The 21,038-nt window shown below is 42.7% G+C and overlaps 1 protein-coding gene across 1 annotated transcript in view; it reads left to right on the top strand.

The window, feature by feature from the left end:
• Nucleotides 1-20,797, top strand: part of IL12RB1 (interleukin 12 receptor subunit beta 1) — a 66,002-nt gene extending 45,205 nt beyond the window's left edge. Inside the window, exons 9-17 of the mRNA XM_085637884.1 lie at nt 2,480-2,562; nt 5,176-5,383; nt 7,479-7,655; nt 8,359-8,478; nt 9,148-9,306; nt 10,019-10,162; nt 11,533-11,629; nt 15,849-15,930; nt 16,618-20,797. Coding sequence (XP_085494010.1) covers nt 2,480-2,562; nt 5,176-5,383; nt 7,479-7,655; nt 8,359-8,478; nt 9,148-9,306; nt 10,019-10,162; nt 11,533-11,629; nt 15,849-15,930; nt 16,618-17,184 — 1,637 coding nt within the window. The 3' untranslated portion in view covers nt 17,185-20,797. The remainder of the gene's footprint in view (nt 1-2,479; nt 2,563-5,175; nt 5,384-7,478; nt 7,656-8,358; nt 8,479-9,147; nt 9,307-10,018; nt 10,163-11,532; nt 11,630-15,848; nt 15,931-16,617) is intronic.
• The last annotated feature ends 241 nt before the right edge of the window (nt 20,798-21,038 follow it).

Genomic DNA, 21,038 nt, shown 5'->3' with positions numbered 1-21,038 from the left:
TGTGATGTGTTTGACTTTTCAAAGGCATTTCAAATTAACCATTAAAATCAGTTTCAGTAAATATATTCTATTCAGTGAATAGGCAGATATTGCATAGTTTAAAAATAACAAAGTGATGTGAACAGATTCCATAAAAAGACAATTCACAGAGTATGCACAGAAGTGTGACCAGCCAATAGAAACTGGACTCTTTCTTGAAGCCAATTAATAAACTACTTGAGTCCACTGGCTGATTAGTCATCCCATGGATAATGGAAATGACAGCTAACATATCGAAGCCCACAGCTGGATTTGAACCACAGATACTACTGTTCTGACAAGATTGAACCAATCAGATTTGTTTAGAATGAAAAAGTGACTCAATGACAGTATTCACTGTATACTGCTCTTTCATTGGTCTGTCTTTTTCAGACAGAATCCAAATTAGGACCCTAGTGAATGACTAAGGGCCTTATGTAGGTGGGCTTGCATTTACCACTTCATAAATACCGAATCATACCGATTCGGTATTTATGAAGTGGTAAATGCAATGTAGGTAATGAGTCGGTAAATATTACCGATTCGGAAAAATTCGGTAATTACCGATTCGGTATTTACCGATTCGGTAATGAGGCATACCTTCCCATTGATGGGAAGGTATGCCTCATTACCGAATCGGTAAATACCGATTCGGTAATGGGGGAGCACATGCAAGGGTGGCAGGGTGTCACATTGACACCCTATTGCACCCCTGATTCGGCCATGTGTGCACATGTGGCGCACATACATGCCCTAAGGGCATGTATGTCTGCCACATTGCACACTTAAACGTGCACAAAAATGCTTTTTGTCACCTATTCGTCATTTACCACCAACCTTTAGTTGGTGGTAAATAACGAATCCCCACACCCACCACACACTCCCCCTACATCTCATTTCATGATTCGGTATTTACCGAATCGGTAAATTTACCGAATCGGTAATATTACCGATTCGGTAATTTTACCGATTCGGTAAATACCGAATCATGAAATTCTCCCCCTACATCTCAAAAGCCAAAATACCGGTCGGTAACGGTATAATTACCGAAAATCGGCCGTTACCGACCGGTATTTGGCTTCCTACATGAGGCCCTAAGTGAGGTAATCTTTTTATTCACTCAACCTTGATGTTAATGTTTCTAAGTGGGAGTCTTGATGTGGGTGATTCTGCGGTCTTAGTTCTCTTGGACCTAAGTGCCGCTTTTGACACTGTCTCCCATGAGATACTTCTAAACAGGATATTGGACTTAGGGGTCTGGCTCTGGCCTGGTGTCGGTCCTTCTTGGAGGGTAGATCTTTCCAGGTCCTGGTGCCACCTTTTCAGTCGCAGGAGTTTGCCTTGAAACAGGGGGTGCCTCAGGGCTCAATTCTGAGCCCCCTTCTGTTCAATATTTATATGCAACCCCTTGCGCTGGTGGCTAAAAGAAGAGGGATGTCGTTGGTGTCATATGCCGACGATACCCAATCGGTGATCGCTTTCTCTAAGAGAAGTAGTGTCAACCTGGGAAAGTTTAAGGAGGACCTGCTAGAGATTGCGGACTGGATGGCTGCAAACTGCTTGCAGTTGAATGCCAGTAAGTCCGAGGTTCTGCTGTTCGGGAAGGACCGGGATATGCGATCCGAGCAGTGTTGGCCGGTTAGTCTTAAACCGGCTCCCTTGCCCAAAGAGGCAGTAAAGAACTTGGGTGTGTGGATCGATAGTGGTCTTACCTTCGATACACAATCGAAATCTGTGGCAGGGACCTGCTTTGGGCTTCTGCGAGGCCTGAAACCTCTTCTATGTTTCTTTCGCCCCAAAGTGCGTCAAACCATTATCCAGGCGACAATTTTATCTAGACTGGATAATGGTAATTCTCTTTATCTTGGGGCCAATAAGTCCAGCATTAGGCGCCTGCAGAGAATTCAGAACGCTGCCGCACGTATTTTGGTGGCACTTCCGAAATCTTGCTCGGTTTCCCATGTTTTGCCTAAACTACATTGGTTGCCTGTTGAAAAGCGTATCCAGTTCGAAACACTTTGTGTGTCGCACAGGATTCTGACTCAACAGGCTCCTCTGGGGCTGTCCAACTTGCTACAGTTCTATGTGCCGCAGCGCACCTTAAGGTCTGCTGACCAAGCCTCGGTTAACATCACCCGTGTCTTGAGAGCTAGAGCCAGAGGCCGCTCTTTCCGCATTCTTGTGGCAAAACTCTGGAATTTGCTTCCGGTCTCGATCAGAGGGATCCAGAACCACTTTGCTTTTTGCAAAGCCATAAAGACCTAGCTTTTCCCGGTCAAACTCTAAGTTTCTTTCCTCCTTGGTCACTCTCCCTGTCTTTGGTGGCGCTGGGACGCCCCGTTGCTGGGGCAGCCATGCGCAATACAAATCCAACAAATAAATAAATAATAAGTCCCACAACATTTTAACCAAAAAACTGATGTGTCCCAATTATTTCTAACTGTAATGGCTTTTGTTCTAGAAATCGTTGATGGCCCGGAGCTGAATTACACTGTCGGAAATCTAAGTCAGAGTGGGCACCGGAAACTGGACCTCAACTGGAAGGTAGGGACCCCGTGTGGTTGCTCTTGAGAAGAAGTGGAGATGTGGCTAGTAGAAGTCTATCGGTCACCCAAGATAAAGTGTGAGGGTGGCCTCGGATGATGGTGGCTGAGATTAGGCCTGGATGGGGGCGTTGGCTCTGATAATTTCTAAATAAATGTCTTTGGAGTATGAAAATGCTCAATGGGTAATATTATTGTTTTGCTACAACCACTACCTTCTACAACCACATTACCAAACTTCTACATTCTCTTTTCATTTTTTGATTTCATCCCGTTCCTCCTTTCCATGCACCTTCATTTGTTGCTTTAATGCCCAATAAGATAGCATAAGATGTCTTTTTCCTTGTTCTACGGTAATCGAGCAAGTAGTGGTCAAAGGCTAGTACTAAAATTTCTAACCCTGATAGTGAGTGGGAAGCAAATATACCAAGCATATGGGAACAAACTAAGAATTTACACCCATCTCTAACATCATATTGAGGTTGAAGTGGAATTTTAGAGAGCCACTTTTTTAAATCTGTTTTTTGTTAGACCTGGGCCTAGTACGCAGAGTTCTGCTATGCAGAACTCCGCGAAGTGCCGGACATAAACCGCTGTGCTCTGCAGAGTTCCGCAAGTGGCGGAGTAAGGTTAGTTGCGCTGCTTGTGCTGATTTTTAGTGCCAGTAGTTTGTCCTGCGCTGTAAAACCAGTGCAAATGGCACCACGCGCAGCGCAAGAGGGCGCTGCTTCTTTCCGCCGCTCGAGTAGATGTTCTTGTACAGCAGCAGCTTCCTCAACGTGAGCGGCAGGTTTCTCAACATAAGGGGTAGCGACCTACCATGACCGCCCATGATGAGAAATCTCACTTGGATGTGGTCTAGCAAAAGATTTTCTTCACCCACGCACGCACTTCACCTTAATGTTGGAGAGCCGCACGAGAGGAAAAACTCTGCTCTGCGCCACTATGCTAGTTGTACAGTCGGTGGTAAACAATTGGCAAAATGGCACTCTAAGATCTATCACAAGTACAAATCAGTTAAAGCAGGTAATCTGGCACGGTGCATAAGGTAGGGAAAAACCACCAGATCCCCACGTGTGTGGCCAGCAGACCTCTTATGCTAAATATACAAATCCTCTGCACAAGTTCAAAAGTAAATACATAAAGTTACATAAAATATATCACAGTGATGCTTGTCTTTATATTTTCAGATGTCTTTAATTCAAGATCTTTAAGCCTTCTTAGCCAACACGTGTTTCGCCGCTGTTACAGGGGATTACCCCGGGACTTCTTCAGGGCTGAGGTCAGTTTCTAATAGTCTCTTAGTTCTGGTGATAATTCCAACCCGGAAGGGGTTCCTATACGTTCTGCTCCTGGAGAGGTAGACTGATTAGTCTAGTGTCCGGAAAGCTAAATATGCTTCCAAATGTAGGGGAGTTTCTTTTAGAAGAGCTGCCCCATCCGGCAGTATTAGGTAGAACCCTTCGGATCTCCAGGCCGTGGCGCGTTCGCCGTGCAAATCAGCAGTCTGCGCCACTACACAGAGGTTTTCATAACTCCGCGCTCTATGCGGAGTGGGCAAAACTCTGCGAGCATGGCGGAATTTTACTCCCAGGTCTATATTTTGGTGTGGAGCAGCAGTTGCCATTGGCAAAAGTGGGAAGAGATAACCTAAAGTGGTCTGGCAGCAGAGTTCTAGATTCGTTGTGGTTTTTTCGTGGTTGTTAATTATGGTCCCCTTTGACTCACCCCAAACTCATCTAACTACTATGATCCTCCATATAACCCTTTCTAGACTCTTTTCTTCTTTATCGATCCTTGACTTACCCCAAACCCCATCTAACTAACATGGTCTCCCAAACAACGCAATCTAGACTCCTCCCTCCTCTATCCTGTTCAATCAAACTTACAGACTCAAATGTCTAACCGTCAAAATAACAACTTAAATTTCCCTATCCTAAACCACCACTGATCCTTTGGGTTCCAGAGTAGCGTGCTACTCTCCAAAATGCGCTTCAACTCCTCGTCAGGAGTAGTAAGCGCTATATAAATACAATTAAAGTTGTGCCATTTCTATGGGCTGCAGATGAACTGTGATCATTAAGAAATCAATACATTCATTACTTACCCAGCATCTTCCCATTCACAAGCTACAGCAATCTATCTAGAATTTACAACAAAGTTAAGAGAGAAGCCGACAGTTTGGCCGATTTAAACACTTTAAAAGACCTGCTTCTACAAAATCTGCATGTTTCTTCCTTTTAGAGTTTGATGGGTGAAAGAGGTGTCTACATGAAACTAGGCAATGTTCCTGCCAAGTGCAGAGTTTGCTACAACAATAAAAATGTTATAACTTTCAGCTTCAAAGCCGTAACCTGTCCGCCCACCAGTGGGCATCGTTCACCTTATTGTTTTTGGGAGATTTTGCGGGGTTAGTTCATTTGATAATATTCGTGAAAATAAAAGTGAGTGCACCTATTAATTCTTAAAAAAACTTATTTCATAAAAGAAATCCATACCAATACATTTATTTCAAGTGCCAATGATTTTTGTCTTGTCCAGTTTCAATATCAGGATCATTAATTATACACGGTAAGGTAATTAAACTTGTAAAAACTAATTATTTCTCTTATAGGAGGCTAAAAGGGAAGAAGGTGATGTCAAGTACAATATCTCTATCAAAATGGTTGCCTGTCCGTGCGAAGAAAGCTCACCGCCAATCAGTGGAACAAGCCTTAGTGTGAATATATCAGAGACATCATATAATGTATCAATTTTTGCTACAAACAGCGCAGGCTCAAGCCCGACGACCTTTTACATCATCGAATCCCACCCAGAAGCAGGTTTGTCCAGACTTCTCTTCTTCTGAGCTGACAATGGAACCTGCACTGGGGACTTGTGCAATCTCAAAGTCGAATGCCTATACTATATTTGGGATCATCAGTGATGCAATATTTACATTCCATTGGTTGTTCCAGTAAAAGGTTTTGTCATATACAATTACTCGAGCATAGCATGAAACGCCTCAATTTCTTTATCACTTGGTCCCCTACGTTCTCATGTTGGTGGACACCGCGCAACGCAGCTTTGCCTTGACCATGCGGCGATACGGCAGTGCTGAAAACAACGCCCAAGTACCATAAAATATTTCTGTGTAGTAGGATAGCATGCTTGTAGGGATTGTGGATGCAATTTAATTGGGTCTAAAGATTGAGACTAGGTCTTTGTCACAGGTAGGCGTTTATCCGTCCTGTCCTGATATGCACTCGGAAATGGTTCACATTCACGTTAAAGGTGAGAGAAGATCTTGAAAAGCTCAAAAGTCTGTAAACACCCATTTTCAGGTCTCGCCTGGGCAGCGCATGCGCTGTCTGTTCGAGGAATGCTGTATCTACTCTGTGGAGACATCGCTTTCTAGTCATTACTTCATGTGACCTTCTAAAAGGCTTGCTTCCATCTGGTTCATATGTGTTCTTTGTCCTCCTTTTGATATCTTGCTCCCTCCCACGGAGCATGGCCCAACTACTAGTTTAAGAAAGGTGATAACTGACAAAACATTGGTCATATATTTAACAATGTGGCAACAACGCCATCCAGATACAGCTCTCCATTCATGCGCACTCCTCTTTTCATCTACGCATCTTGAACTTGCACCGCCTCCGGTCTGTTTTAGGATCCCTCCATTTAAAATCCCTACTTATATTCTCCTAAAGTCCCAATTCTATCTCACTTGCGCCTGAACCTGGATATTACACTCTTTGTTTAAGCTTTTGCTTTCTGCCTTTCTTGCTCAGTATAAATGTTTCCTCTTGCTCTAGCTAGATTCTCACTACAGTTTATTTACCCCACTTCCCTCCCAATACCAGTGCAGCACAATTTAGCAGGAATAATGTAATTTAATTAAGCTGCTGCTGTGTCAAAGTAGGGTCTTAATGAAAGCTGCTGAAAGGCAGCCTAACAGGTGAAGGAAATATTAACATATTTTCTTACTTTATTGCCCTCTCTTTTCTTCAAACCACTGATATTACAGGTGAAGCCTCAAAGAACAGTTATGAATATTTATATAGATCATGACATAATGCCAGTCCCCACATTTCTCCAGTTTTTATCGCCCATTGTCTACCAGTTTCTATTTCACCCCAGTATTTACAAAACCAGTAGTGTGCCAATGTCCACAGAGTCCCCAGTATTCTGCACAATATCCTCATCACTGTTAATACTGACTCCAGTTTGGAACCAGGGTGTGCATCCATGTATCCGCATTGACACCCAGTAAAGCTCACCCACAGCAGTACGCGCATTGCCTTAGTACGTAAAGCGCCAGACATATGCTTGCATTGGCATTGCCTCCGTATATAACTCATGTGCACCTATATAGCCCTAGTATAAAAAGTTTCATTGCCATGCCAATTTCTACCCATTGTGTTAAGTAGCCGATGCATCCCACTTACAACCCTGCCGCTGTCTCCTACCCACCTGCCAGTGCTTGTGAAAGACAAAAGAAGAGCCAGTGTGGGAAAGTTGCGTCTACTCCACTGTTTCTACGTGTTCCACACGTGCATTTGCTAAGGTTGCAACTTCCCATGAGAACAAGAGCCCTGGACCATCCATCTTCCAAGGGAGGCTTGGAGAATGTTGGCAGAACAGACGGCAGTTCAGGGCTGATACTGGGGCACCGTGGGGCATGACGGCTCAGTTTGCTCCAGCACTGTTAGTGGATAGCTGTCGGCATAACCGCCTGACGACTCTGTAGAAGGTTCGCATTGCCATCGTATGACTTGGTTGACGGAGTAGGATTCCACAATAAATGCACTTCTCCTAGCAGGATTTAGTTCCCAGTCATATCTGCGCTCTTCGAGGTTGATCTATATCTTAACTTTAGATCTTGAGTCATTATTTCAACGGTAGTATATTCTCCTCTTTCTCCTCAATTATTAGGACCGGCTTTTTGGAATATCAGTCTTTCTGGCACAGACAATGTCCAGGTGTGGTGGGCACTGACAAAAAGAAGCTCTTCCCACTGTGTCGAATGGCATCCGGTGTCTGAGGGAAATAACCAGAGTTTGTGCAGAATTGAAGCGTTTGAGATCAAAAACTTCACCTACAAAGGACGAGGTAAGACCTCGACTACAATACTGCCTCCTGGAACTGAGGCAAAGCTGCCCAAAAAACACAAGTTATGGTTTTATCCTGGAACACATGAGGAATTAGTTTAGCTGGTCATAGCGACTGTGGGAGATTTGGGCCTCACAAGGGCAACATACAGGTGATAGTTAAGCATACGTGCAGCTGATGAATGCTCTAGATACACCTCTGGGTACCTTAATGGACTTCTCTGACATGGTTTAGAGGATGGAGACCAGTGAAAGAAGGTAAGAAATGCCATTGATATCATAATATTAAAATGGACCACATAATGGTACCTTTGGTGCTGTCGGCCATGTTGCTATTATGTGTAGACGTACTTCTGTATATTTGCTGGACTTGCATTAAAAATGAGCACGTCAATCAAAGTCTCACTCAATAAAAGACATATCTTAGGTTTCTGTAGATCTATTGGTTGTTTAATCATAACGTATCTGTAAAAGCCGACATTTGTGCGTGATTTGTGTTGAGTTTGAATAGAGGGTGTCACATGGTCCAGATTAATCACTGCTCGACTAAATCTTCGGCTGTAATTATGACTATTTTGTAAATTACAATCAGAAAATTGAAGAGGAAGGCAAAAAACAAAGCTGGGAAAGTGGTGAACACTAGGAAAGAAATCTAGAAAACCAGATAGAACTTTATCAATTATACTCTACTAATTGTATTTCAGTTGATCCAATGACATGTTACCGGATTGCGGTTTACCGATATCGCACAACACCAAGAACCTGGAATATCCGCGAAGAAGACAAAATCTGGAAAACCCTTGGATCCATGTACTATTATAAGCGTAAGGCTAACACTAAGATATATTAGACTTGAGGTATTTCAAGAGATATTTCCCTGATTCAGCAGAGTATTGCCAAGTAATGTACCGAGGCTGTGGGGCTCCGCCTATCAGAAAATTAAACGTATCTGTGAAGAGCGAAAGCAGTCTCATATTTTGTTTAAATAACTCCAGATTGTCTACCAGTTTCCCTGTTCTGAGTTAAAATTATATTTGACAAAACAGGACATATCAAAATCTTCTTGGTCTTATGCACAGCTTTTTGATGTCTATTCCCAAGTAATGCATTGCTAAAGTCTGATCAACATATAAGAAAATCTAATTATTACTGTTCGGCAATATTCAAATCTTTGGCAAATGTGGCTGGTACTCTGTTAGGAGAACCAGGAGAACTACATCCCAAACTCAGGTTTTCTCTTTGATCTGATTTACCTTGCAAATTTTTCTATTTCACTTTGCATCTTAAATGGTAGAAATCCCCACTGTGAAGTAACATATCGAAATTTTCCAGGGGTTTTATAGAAATATGCACAGTGCGGGCAGAAAAGGCCCCAGAAAATCTTTCAGTCCAATTAAGAAAAAATGTATGCGTAGCATTTGCAATTTGGTGTGCTGCATTTCTTAAAGAGAATGTTACATAATTGACGATCTTTCACCTTGCTTTACCACCAGCTTCCAAAAAAGATGTTCCAAGAAATGTCTCTGTGACGGACATAAGAGAACACTCTGCCGTCGTGTCATGGGACCACTTCCTCAGCGGGGAATGCCATGGTGTTTTGCAGAAATACAACATCACCATCTACCCATCTCAGTCGAAAGACTCTTCTAAAGGTAGTCAGTTTGTATTTGTTCTGTTACATACATGAATAAATCTATCCCATACGTTTTAAACAAAAACTAATGCTGTAGAAGAAAAGCAGTGAGATTTGCATAGGAGTAAAATATAGTTCCCAAGTTGCAGACAATTCTATGACAGTCATAAAAATGTGAGACACTCAAGCATTATCAGACTTTTATTATTATCAAACATGTCTTTTTGGCAGTCTCACATTAAAATTACTTCATGCACTGAAAACATAACAATTACATACTTATGCACAGTGATTTTAAAGTGAATTAATTAATATAAAACTGCAAACATTCAACTCTATTTGCATAAACTTAATTTTCTGCATTCAGTATAAAGGCATTCTAGGATTACATGTCTGCATGTGTCACTCCCACCTCATGCCTCAGTGTGTCCCCTTTATCTCTAGAACTTTGTTATGTCTGCTTAGTTCAAGCTGGATTACACCATTTCCATTGGGTGGGGGGGGGGATAAAATGGCAACATGATTTTGGTAATAAGGCAACCAAGCTATTCAGCTTTATAGGATGCCATTGTAGTGCTTTCTTTTATCTCTGTTTTGACCGCTGACAGCAGCTTTACCCCAACTGTGTGCTGTGTTGCTTCGCCGCCTCTTTTTTAGCTCTAACAGCCGTGACGTTCCTAATTCTATGAAAACTTGGTTTTAAGGAATTTGTTTTCTTTCTGATTTTACAGATGAAGTTGCCATTATCTCAAGGACAGTCCACAACTTCACTAATCTGTCATCCGGGGTAGAATATACTATTGAGATCAAGGGCGTAACAGAGTTCGGTGAAGAAACAGGGATCGCTCAAATAGCTTTCAGGACCCTAAAAACAGGTAATATGGAACATTCCTACATTTCGGGACATACAAAATTAAGATTGAAGTAATTCTTGGTTGCTTGTGAGTGTTATCTTAGACCGTATGTAGAAGAAACCATCTATATGGGGACTAATATTTTGCGGCAAGCAGATGCCTTTGAAATACCAATTTGGGGCAGAAAGAGTCACTCATCTTTCTGAGATGCAAAACGTTGGTGAAGAAAGTTGAAAAATACTTCCTTTATTCTTGGATGACCATTAATTAAAGCACCTGTTTTGGGGGTAGAGTAATTGGTAGACACTCTTTCTTTCATAATTATCCTTGGCAGCAACCATCTTTTTAAAAAAATGTTTTGGCCTTATTCCAAAGATAAAGAAAGTTCCAGGGAACTTCTTCAGGCAACTATCTTTCCAAATTGGTCGCAAATGCTCATTTTTTGTGGGCCATCGAAAAACCTATTTATTTAATTGCCATAAAAACTCTTTTATTTCATTGCCATAGAAAAGCAGATGTTTTAAGCAAAGCTTAATTTTTTTATTTTTTACCTGCATGGTACTGTTTTTTCAGTCCAGTATTTGACCAGCCCCAGTTATGTTAATACACCAGTCCTTGCAGATTCTTATAGGTTTTGCACTAAAACCGGGGACCTATATGGTGTCAACATTTGTTGGCGACATATTCCTACAAATTGGGTTGTGAATATGCAGGAGTTTTGAAGCCTTATGCCTGAAGAAATTTGGAATACACTAACTCCACAATGGGAAACTTGAAATAGAGAGTGTGTATGGTTCTGGTAAACCTGTCCACAATTGTGAATTCACTGGTTGGGTGTCTAGTTGCATCTTTATCTAATGCAATAAACACACTAGGCTCATATAAGGAATCTTACAAATTCTGTACCTTCCATGATCTTCACATCAGCCTTTTCTTTGTTGACACCCTTTTCAGAGCAAACCTCTGTTTGGTACATTTGGAGTATATAGAAAGTTAAGCACAATATTTAAAGGCTAAATTCACATTTTGTGAACCCCGGAACAAGCTGAAGCAACAGCAGAGGTCATTAAACTAGCAATAGTTCAGTTATCAAAGAGTAATGAAAGTAACAAACTGATCTGCTCAATAAGGTAATTTCATTATTGCATCAATATATCAGATATTTCTATAATAGGCCATTTCATTGAACTATAGAGTCTCAGTTTTGAGAGCAAATCACTAGAAAACTAAACAAAATCAGGATTATTGCTTAACAATAATTTCATGAAGAGATGTATAAATATAAATTTGAAAGTTTAAACAAAGTTAAATTGCAACAAGAAATTCCCCCGGGGCAGATAGTGTCCTGGTCAAGCGATGACTTTAACAATCCGCTTCTTTTTCATGAACAGGGGAAACCGCAGCTCTTTGGAAGTTGCCGGTGATTTGTGTTGGTATCCTACTCGGCGTATTCAGCACTGGCGGACTCTGTTTTGTTGCTGTGAAAAGGTAAGATGATATAGGTGACCACTAACCTGGCTCACACACACACAGAATTACCGAAGGCCAATCAAATACCATGTTACTGTTACCTGAACCAATAGGAATCATTGTATTAATCTTAGAGGATGAATCTCTCACCATTCATTACCAGTGTCTTACAGAGTAATTTGGCGGCATTTGCAGACAGAGCTTAATGGAATCCTGGCACATCTTATACTGAATCTGTGATCTTTAACAGATTTCTCAGACAATGAGCTATATCCACCCCCGTAAAGTAGTATTTGAATAGGTGTGTGGATCTGGGCTCAGAAGAAGGAAATACTGTCCCACAAACTCTCAGAAAAATTGGATTCTATGTGTAGAATTCAGGAGCAATTTACACATCAGCCTTTCAAATTAGACTGTGAATAAAGTAGCGGTGTGCCAAGCTGGCAAAATACTTTTTCTCCGGCTTTGGGAAATTTTTTAATAAATGTTGCCAACTTTTATAACTTCATGTGCACGTGAAGATTTATAAATTGGGTAATCCAATCCAATCATAAGTACGTATTGAGTAGGCGAAAACCTCTTCACAACCTTATTTTTGTCAGAAGACCAATCTGGAAGCAGTGTGAAGTTGAGAAGCAGCTTCAAGGGGTTGCTCAGCGGTCAACATTGAACACCTCAGTTGGGATTTTGATTTTGCACACACCTTTGTTGATCCCAGTCTGTTCAAGTAGTATCTCAGTAGTTGCTGTTCTCAGAAGCACCAACTCTACAGCATTTAGGCCAAAGCAAACCCTTAGAATCCATTCACCAAACATAGTGCTTTCCGTGCACGTAGAGGGAGTCTAGGCACTCTAGGAATAGGTGAAAGCGCTATAGTGCACTGTGAGAAGTTGGCCTGGCATATGCTGTCCACTAGTTATAGGGGACACCTTGCACCAGTCCAATTCGACTCTTAAGGTGATAAGTTAAAAGACAACCTTTAAAGAAAGCTATCCTAGTGGTAGCTGTGGAGAGCAGCCTTAAGGCTAATTCTTAAAGGAGTGTTAAGCTTATTGTTTTACCATAGATAACCTCTTGAATAACCAAATGAAAGAGTAGTCCACACAGGTATATATATAAAATATATGTATTTATTCTAAGAATAATCCCACTAGTCTCTTTGTGAGGCTGGAGGTAAAGATACAATTCAAACAAGCATTGACAGTTACAATAAATAGCACTGGAATCATAGGGCCCCAGGGGGGGACCAAACCATATATTAAAAAATTGGTATAAGAACCACGACAATTCTACAGACAATGCCTAGGGCATTTAGGGGCGCTGGCCCCTTGTGAAACCACCCAAGGTAGTGAGGAAGGGGACCCACGGGAGAAGCATGCAGTGGTATAATTTACTGTCGGGATCTCTATTAAAGCCTATGGAGAATATCGCGGTTGAAATTTACAAGATTAAAAACACTTCTAGCAGGAGTTCAAGTTCAAGAGTTTAGAGTTAAGCTTTTGAAGGGCCCACACCCACGAGAGTACCGAGGAACCACTGTTACCTGCCCCAGGGAAGCCGGGTACATAGGTCGTTTTCGATGTCGGGTCGCGGGCTGATTTTCAATGGCAAAACGTGAAGAACTGCTGCTAGCAAGAAGCGTCGTCGATGTCGTGAAGATTGAAGAAGTAGATCTTGAAGAGAAGGACCTGAAAGCAGAGGGGACAGAGGCTGGGTCACGGCACAGTGACCAGGGGGTTCAGGGGAAAGAGCCCTTCAATGGCGGGTGCTTCCAGGTGGAAGATGGGTAGCTTGGATCATCAGCCACTGGGTCCAGGAGGCTTCAAGGAAGGCCAGCTTCTGGAGGGCAACTGTCCCACAAAGGATGAGGGTCGCTGCAGTGTTAGTGTCCAGATTGGATCCACTAAGTCTTGGCAACCGCAACCCACGCGAGAATCACAAACAGCTACTGGTGCAGACCCACAAGGTCTGAGCGAGGTCTCAGGCAAAGAGGCTGAAGAGCAGGCCTGGAGCAACCAGGGGAACTCTTGGAAGTGAAGATTGACCAACGCTAGGCCCCACCAATGGAGAGACAAGGGACCGCGGGAGGCAGCAATTTGGTGTGCGTAAAGATGCGCCCACTGGTTGCCAGAGCGGGCTAGGGCCTTGGTCTTTGGCACAGATGATGCTGAGAGGTTGGCTCAATAATGGGCCAAAGCACAACGTTCCTCCTTGTCGGGTTTGTGTGCTGTGCAAGAGGTGGCTGGTGTCCTGGGGTATTAGGGATCTCGGCACCCACATGGTCCACGGTGCTGAGCTTTGCTGTTCACACTCACTGGTCTCTGGGATGCTTGGAAACCCACCTCAAGGTAGGTAGGAGTCGTCGATGTCCGTAGGAGCAGCGAAGTTCCAACCGGGTCACTTGCAGTGGTTCAGGTACCTGCCAAACAGGGAGGTAACTCCTTTACCCCAAGGGAGATTTCTTCATTCAGCTGTGCAGCAGCAAGTCGAAGGTTCAAGTCTGTGAAGTCCAAGAATAATCTGAGGCTCTGGGGACCCTGTATTCACCTTTATCCAAAGATTAGGGGAGTGTTCAGATCAGAGCCCACCAATGAGAGTTCAGGCGGGAAAGGGTGGCTACACCCTCTCCCCTTTGTGTGTTTTACCGCCTGGGCAGGGGACAGGATACCCCTGAACCGGTTTGAGGCGGTGTATGCAGAAGTAGGCACTGGAGAAGCCTATGTGCAAGTCTGAAAGACATCCTATGGTGCACCCACCCAGTTCCAATCCACATAGTCTGTCTGGGGAGGTGGGAGCACCTCCCTGCAACAAGATCCCTATTGTCCAGCTGCCGTGGCTGGAGTTCTGCCCAGCAACAGGCAGCCAGAGTCATGTGGGTGGCGGGTAGCATCCATTTTGTACTACGTGTGCACTTTTAAATTGGTGTCTAAAATCTGCCGATTTTACCATATCGCCCCTCTAGCAGAGGGGAATCATGCCCTCACTCCCATGGTTGGATTGGGGGTATGATTCCTACATGTTTGATTCCAAACACGACATGGTTCTGTGCAGCCACTCTGAAGTTATCACGCTATCGCGATTACTTATAATGCGGTTAAGAGTATATGGTATGGCTGCACTACAAACAACCCAGCAATAGTTTTACGAAGGTTGCAGAGGGGCCCTACTCAGGTAGGGGTTCCCCATCACACATATCTCAGCACCCTGCCTTGTAGGATTAGCAAGGCCTGCCTTAGGGGTGACCTATGAGGATATATGTGTTGTATTAAGTGGGATACAGGATACCTATATCCCTGTAAGGGGTGCAAGCACCACCTTACCCAGACTACAGTAGTGGTCTGGTGGTGTCAGTTTGTATGGCTGTCCCAGGGGTGGCACAATAAGTGCTGCAGCCCCTGGTAGGCCTCTGAGGGACCCATGCCCTGGGTACCTAGGGTACCATCTACAAGGGGCTGATAGGGTGTCCTCTGTATCCAATTGGGATGTACCTAGGGTACTCACATCAGTTTAGAGAGGAAGCAGATAGGCTGGGGTCCTGGATAGCAGGATCCCAGCCAGACTAGTCAAAAACCATTCAAATACCAGGAAAAAAGTTGGGGGCAACCATATAGTCAGATTCCACCTTCCTACATGCACTATTGCTATGGAAACCAGTGACACAGATTATTACAGTGCTTTGAGACTTATGAATACATTTAGAGAGTGGCATACGTGGGAGCTAATTTGAGAATCGGAAGATATCACAATTGTGGTTCTATCACTTTATTTAGAAATGGGGACATAACACCTCCTGCATGACAGTGTCATTTATTTTCTGTTTTCAAAACAAATCCCAATTTGGAGGTTGTTCTGAAAAGCAAAAAAATGCCTTACAGGCCACTGAGCTCTCAGTGTGACAGGTGGGCTGTCCATGTGATTAACTCATTACAGCTGCATACGGAAGGCATTTTTATTATACACTTTATCATAATTATATAGGCTATATTATTATTATTATTATGGATAGGAATAATAGTTCAATACAAGTTCAAGTTGACAGATGCAGAAACTGTAAGGTCTTTGGCTGGTCTGTATTCCACTCAATGAAAGACCACGCACTAAAAGTTGTATGTAAAGTTCAGGTTGACAGATAAGGGAACTGTAAGGTGTAGACTGCTACCCTCACGCCTCTCTCCTGCGTATGTTATTTTGTCTTGGAGTTTGTCTAACAATGATCTCGCTAAATTTATTTTTACAGATTTAAGAAAATAGCATGCCCCGAGGTGCCGACTCCCGTGGACAGCGTAGCGGTAACATTTTCCCAAGACGAGATGCGACAGGTAAACTTTTGCACCACTTTTCAGCTGTGACTTTTTCATTTGTTTGCAGTTTTTGTAACTCTTTATCACGCATTAGACTTCAGATATTATGGGCCCGATCTAGAGGTTGGAAGACAGGGAACTCCTCGATAAATGCGGCTGAGATCCCTGGGAGATACCCCGTTGGTCCTGACCTAACAAAAATTACAAATTCCTCACACACCCTGGAAGAAAACTCCCACAGTGTGGTTGCCGAGCGGCTCCCCGAAACATGGCGGGTGCTCAGCAAATTTTCAGTGCCTTCAGAGGAGCCACAGTGGCAGCGTCATCAGTAAGACTAAGTGTGGAGATATGGAATCCAATAGAAGGCAAGGCCTAACTTAATGGCAGACCAGTTCTAACTGGAGGTCCAAACTATGGGGAAACAAGATGTTTCTTTCTTAATCTAGCCGAGATGATTGTATGCATCCTCTGTGGAGAGACAACTGAGTCTTTTGGCATTCTGGGTTTGATAAAAAGACAACCACTGACTGACCGTTCAGGTGTAACCAGGCGCTTTACAAAATCTGTTATTATTATTATTCTCATTATCACTTGATTTCGGTCTTAAACATGAAATGGCTAAACTAAATTTGCCCTGGCTTGCGTAACGTGAAAAACAAGTTATTATAACAAGTTGATGAATTAACATATTTTTGTGTCTTTCAGATTTGTGTTCACAAAGCATTACTGTATCGTACAAGATCTTCTGCTGAAGGAGCAGTTTTGGAGCCGGTCTACGTTGTGCCCAACATAGACTTAGAGGAGTCTTTTGAGGTTGGGCACCTGGTTGATTCAGGAGGTTCTTACACTGCAACGAGCAAGGAGGGTGAAATGGGAAAAAGGGAAAATCTCACCCGCTCCAGCCCGGATTCCGAAAGTCTCACCGAGCCAGAGGACCTGCTTTCCGCATACAAAAGGCAGCACGTTGTCCAGGGTTCCCGGCCAATCTCAATTTGTGAAACGGACCTTGATGCCGAGATCCTCCCTTTCTCTTACCAGAGGCAAATGGTCCTGGCGTCCGGGGAACAGTTTCAGGAAGGTGACGAGGAGCCCCTTGAGCTCTGCAGCGCTCAAGGCGAAGCGAACATTGACGAGCCAACGATTCTGCAACTTCTCACCATGAAAGGTCTCTTGATCGCGGGGTCGGACACGTTCAAACCAGAAGAAAAACTGAATGAGCAAAAAAACTTTCAGAATTTGGGCAAATTGAACCTGCTGTGTGATAGGCCCTGAGCAGAGGAGTCGCTGTCTTTCAAATTTAGATGACCCTGGGATTGTACAAAAGAATGGAGAGCTGTGTGTCTGTCATTCAACCTCTGTTATCTCGAAGCTCCTCGCGAAAGAAAGCTTGTGTGACTGGCGCTCAATCGGAACAGGCCATTCCAGTTCAGACTTTATGACTGGAGCTATTATCGCAAAATGATTTATTCTTTTTGGAGTATTTAAATCAGAGATTGTCAATACCATGTGTATGGTTTGAGCCAGTGGCAATGCAACGGAACCCCGCTGGATCATTTACTCTCACCAGGGAAGAAATGTATGGGAGCAACTATGCGAATTGTGTAAGTCAGAAGCTATTGTAAATTAAATGACATGAACATGAGATTTATAAAGCGCTCTACTACCCGAGGGTGTCGAGGCGCTAGAGCTCCTGCAGGACCAGGTCAGATGTGAGACAGGTATTGGACTTTTAGCTGTCCTTTAAAGAGACAATTAAATCCTGGTATGAATGATTGAGCCACTGAAGTTCGCATCACCTGGCAGCTCTCTTGTGAAACTGCATGGATTTCTCAAGCTACCATGTTGATAGAATTGTTCATTCCAAGCCACAGCCTTCTCACTTATAAATGTATTTGTGTCGCTATATGCACTTCCGTGAGGATGATTGTCACACTTAAGTGGCGATGTATTCAATGGTCACTACAATCAATGCACATGTCCCAGTCACCATGCGAGCTCAAGGGGTCTACACTGATCTAATACAGGAAGTATTACACCCCTACATAGCTTCACTGCTGTGCTCAGAGCCTGCGTTGGCTGGGAGTTTAGAGTAGCGGTGATATCTGGGATATGCATGGTCAACGTCCAAGACCCTTTCGAGACGCAAAGAAAAATAAAGTAAGCACCTTTCAGGCATTTGGCTCCAAAGTCAGTTCTAACACAGGCACCGATGACGCCACCATCAACAAACTAGGACTTCCATCTTGGCAGCCGGCCACTGTTCCGTACATTGTTGTCACACTTGCTGAGCTTGGGTGACATGGAACATACAGTCGAACACGGCTCTTCACGTGTCCCTACTATAGAACACAGAAGAACATGAATGAAAAGGATAACCTAACACTTCTTCCCACTTTAGGAACATACTAGGTAAGTTAAAAAATACACAAGAGCACCATGAGAAATGAAAAGATGACACTGCCCATGACAAACCTCTTACAACTGTACAAAAACAGAGAGTGTGTCCCAACTAGATGTAGCAAACAGTCCAAATTCAACTACTCTCACACTCAGTCACATAGCAATTCAATCCTGCCAGAAAGTACCTCAAAGGCAGGAAATGGAAGGATCCAGGGATATTTCAACCCCAATCACCCTGAAATCCAAAGTCTTGCAAAGAGTTCTCTTACACCCTTGATTGCTTGCACCCCGGCAGATGCACCGGGACGTGAGATTTGGCTTTTGAAAACTGCATTTCTAAAGTTAAAAAAAATACTTTAAAATGTAAAATTTGAGGGCCACAATGAAGTGAAAAAACATGCAAAAGAGGGAAAAAGAGGACGTGTTATTACCACCATGCGGGCCACCCGCAGACGTTCATGCTGGCTTGGTGGAATGCAGCTGCAACACAGGTTTTACAGTTTCAGTTTTTTGTTCCCAAGGGCTGCAGATCAAGGGAGGTGGCATATTTCTGCACTGATTAATATTCGTGCAATCACTGGACCCTTCTGCCAGGTCATTTTTACAAGTTTACAAACCATCACTGATGCACCCTTCTCATGCGCTCCAAATAGCTCAAAATCTATTAAGATGGTGAGTCGAAGTAAAAATGTATGGGAAATATTTACTGCACAAATAACTACAAAGGCCATAATGCAGTTGACACCAGAACTTGGGTCCGCATGCCAATATTTGTGGAGTGCCAACGAACAGTAAATTATACAAGAACAATGTAGCGGGAGATCAACGTGCGTAACCTGTGGGCAATGTTGCTGTAATTTTAGAGCGGTGCTGCGACACTTATTTTAATACACAATAAAAACTGTAATAGGTCTCTTTCAACCCATCTCATCCCAAAGTAGTGATTCTTGAACCGCATTAAACCATGAAAGTATTTTATTATTTCTTTAGCAATGCCTTATTCCATGTGCGTGATGCCATATGAACATACGTGGAAGGAAATCTAAAATGGCTTCTCTGGGCAGAACATAAGAAACAAAAGCAAAACTAATTTGGCTTTCTAAGTACAGCATTTATAAATGTAATAAGTGAGTCGCATCCAGACTCATCCAGAATAAGCGAACTGTGTCTGAATTCAATGGGGATAATTGAATTTAACAGTTAAATCTGGAATAAGTGAATAGATTCTAGATTTCTCCAGTATTAGTGATCTGTAAACTGAATCATCCAGAATGAGAAAACAGCGCCTGGATTTCACCGGGTAAAGTGAACTCTAAACAGATTCATCTGGAGCACGTGTACTCAATCTGGATTCAACCAGGATGGGTTAACTGGTTCTAGATTAATTTGAGATATATCAATTGTATCCAGATTCCTTCACGATAAGTGAACTGTAAACAAGTACATCTGGAATAAGTGAACTGTGTCCGGATTCATCCACAATAGCTTAACTGTATCTAGATTTCTCCGGGATATGTGAATTGTATCCAGATTCCTCTGGGATAAGTGAACCGTAAACAAACTCATCTGAAAGGAATGAACTGTGTCTGGATTCAACTGGGATAGGTTAACTGTATTTAGATTCTTTTGACAAATGTGAGTTGTATCCCTACGCCTCTGGGATAAGTGAACTGTAAACAAATGTATCTGCAGTAAGTGAACTGTATCCGATTTCAACCAGTATGGGTTACCTATATCGGTGTTCATTTGTGATATGTGCAGTGTAACCAGTTTCCTCTGGGGTAAGTGAACTGTAAACAAATTCATGTGAAATAAGTGAACTTTATCTGAAGTCATTCCGTATAAGTTACACTGTAAACAGATTCCTGTAGAATAAGTAAACTGTATCCGGATTCAACTAGGATAGGCTAACTGTATCTAGATTCATTCAAGACATGTGAATTGTATCAGATTCCTTTGGAGTAAGTGAATTGTAAACACATTTATTCGGAATAAGTGAACTGTATCCGGAACCAACCGGATAGGTTAACTGCTCCTAGATTCATTCAGGATATGTGAATTGATCCCAGATTGCTCTGGGATAAGTGAATTGTAAACAAATGCATCTGGAAAAAGCGAATTGTTTCCGGATTCATCCACAATAGTTTAACGGTATCTAGATTCATCCAGGATATGTGAATTGTATCTAGATTCATCCAGATTCCTCTGGGATAAGTGAACTGTAAACAAATTCAACTGAAATTTGTGAAATGTATCTGGATTCAACTGGGATAGGTTAACTGTATTTAGATTCTTTTGACAAATGTGAGTTGTATCCTGACGCCTCTGGGATAAGTGATCTGTAAACAAATGTATCTGGAGTAAGTGAACTGAATCCAATTTCAACCAGTATGGGTTAACTGTATCTGTGTTCATTTGGGATATGCGCAGTGTAACCAGATTCCTCTGGGGTAAGTGAACTGTAAATAAATTAATGTGAAATAAATTAACTGCATCTGAAGTCAATCGGTATAAGTGATCTGTAAACAGATTCATCTAGACTATGCAAACCGTATCTGGATTCAACCAGGATAGGTTAACTGTATCTAGATTCATTCAAGATATGTGAATTGTATCAGATTCCTGTGGGATAAGTGAACTGTAAACAAATTTATTTGGAAAAAGCGAACTGTATCCGGATCCAACCGGGATAGGTTAACTGCTTCTAGGTTCATTTAGGATATGTG

The sequence above is a fragment of the Triturus cristatus genome, chromosome 12 (assembly GCF_964204655.1).
Source record: "Triturus cristatus chromosome 12, aTriCri1.1, whole genome shotgun sequence".
NCBI lineage: Eukaryota > Metazoa > Chordata > Amphibia > Caudata > Salamandridae > Triturus > Triturus cristatus.
The sequence above is the reverse complement of the archived record's forward strand: the minus strand, read 5'-3'. Positions and strand labels throughout refer to the sequence as shown.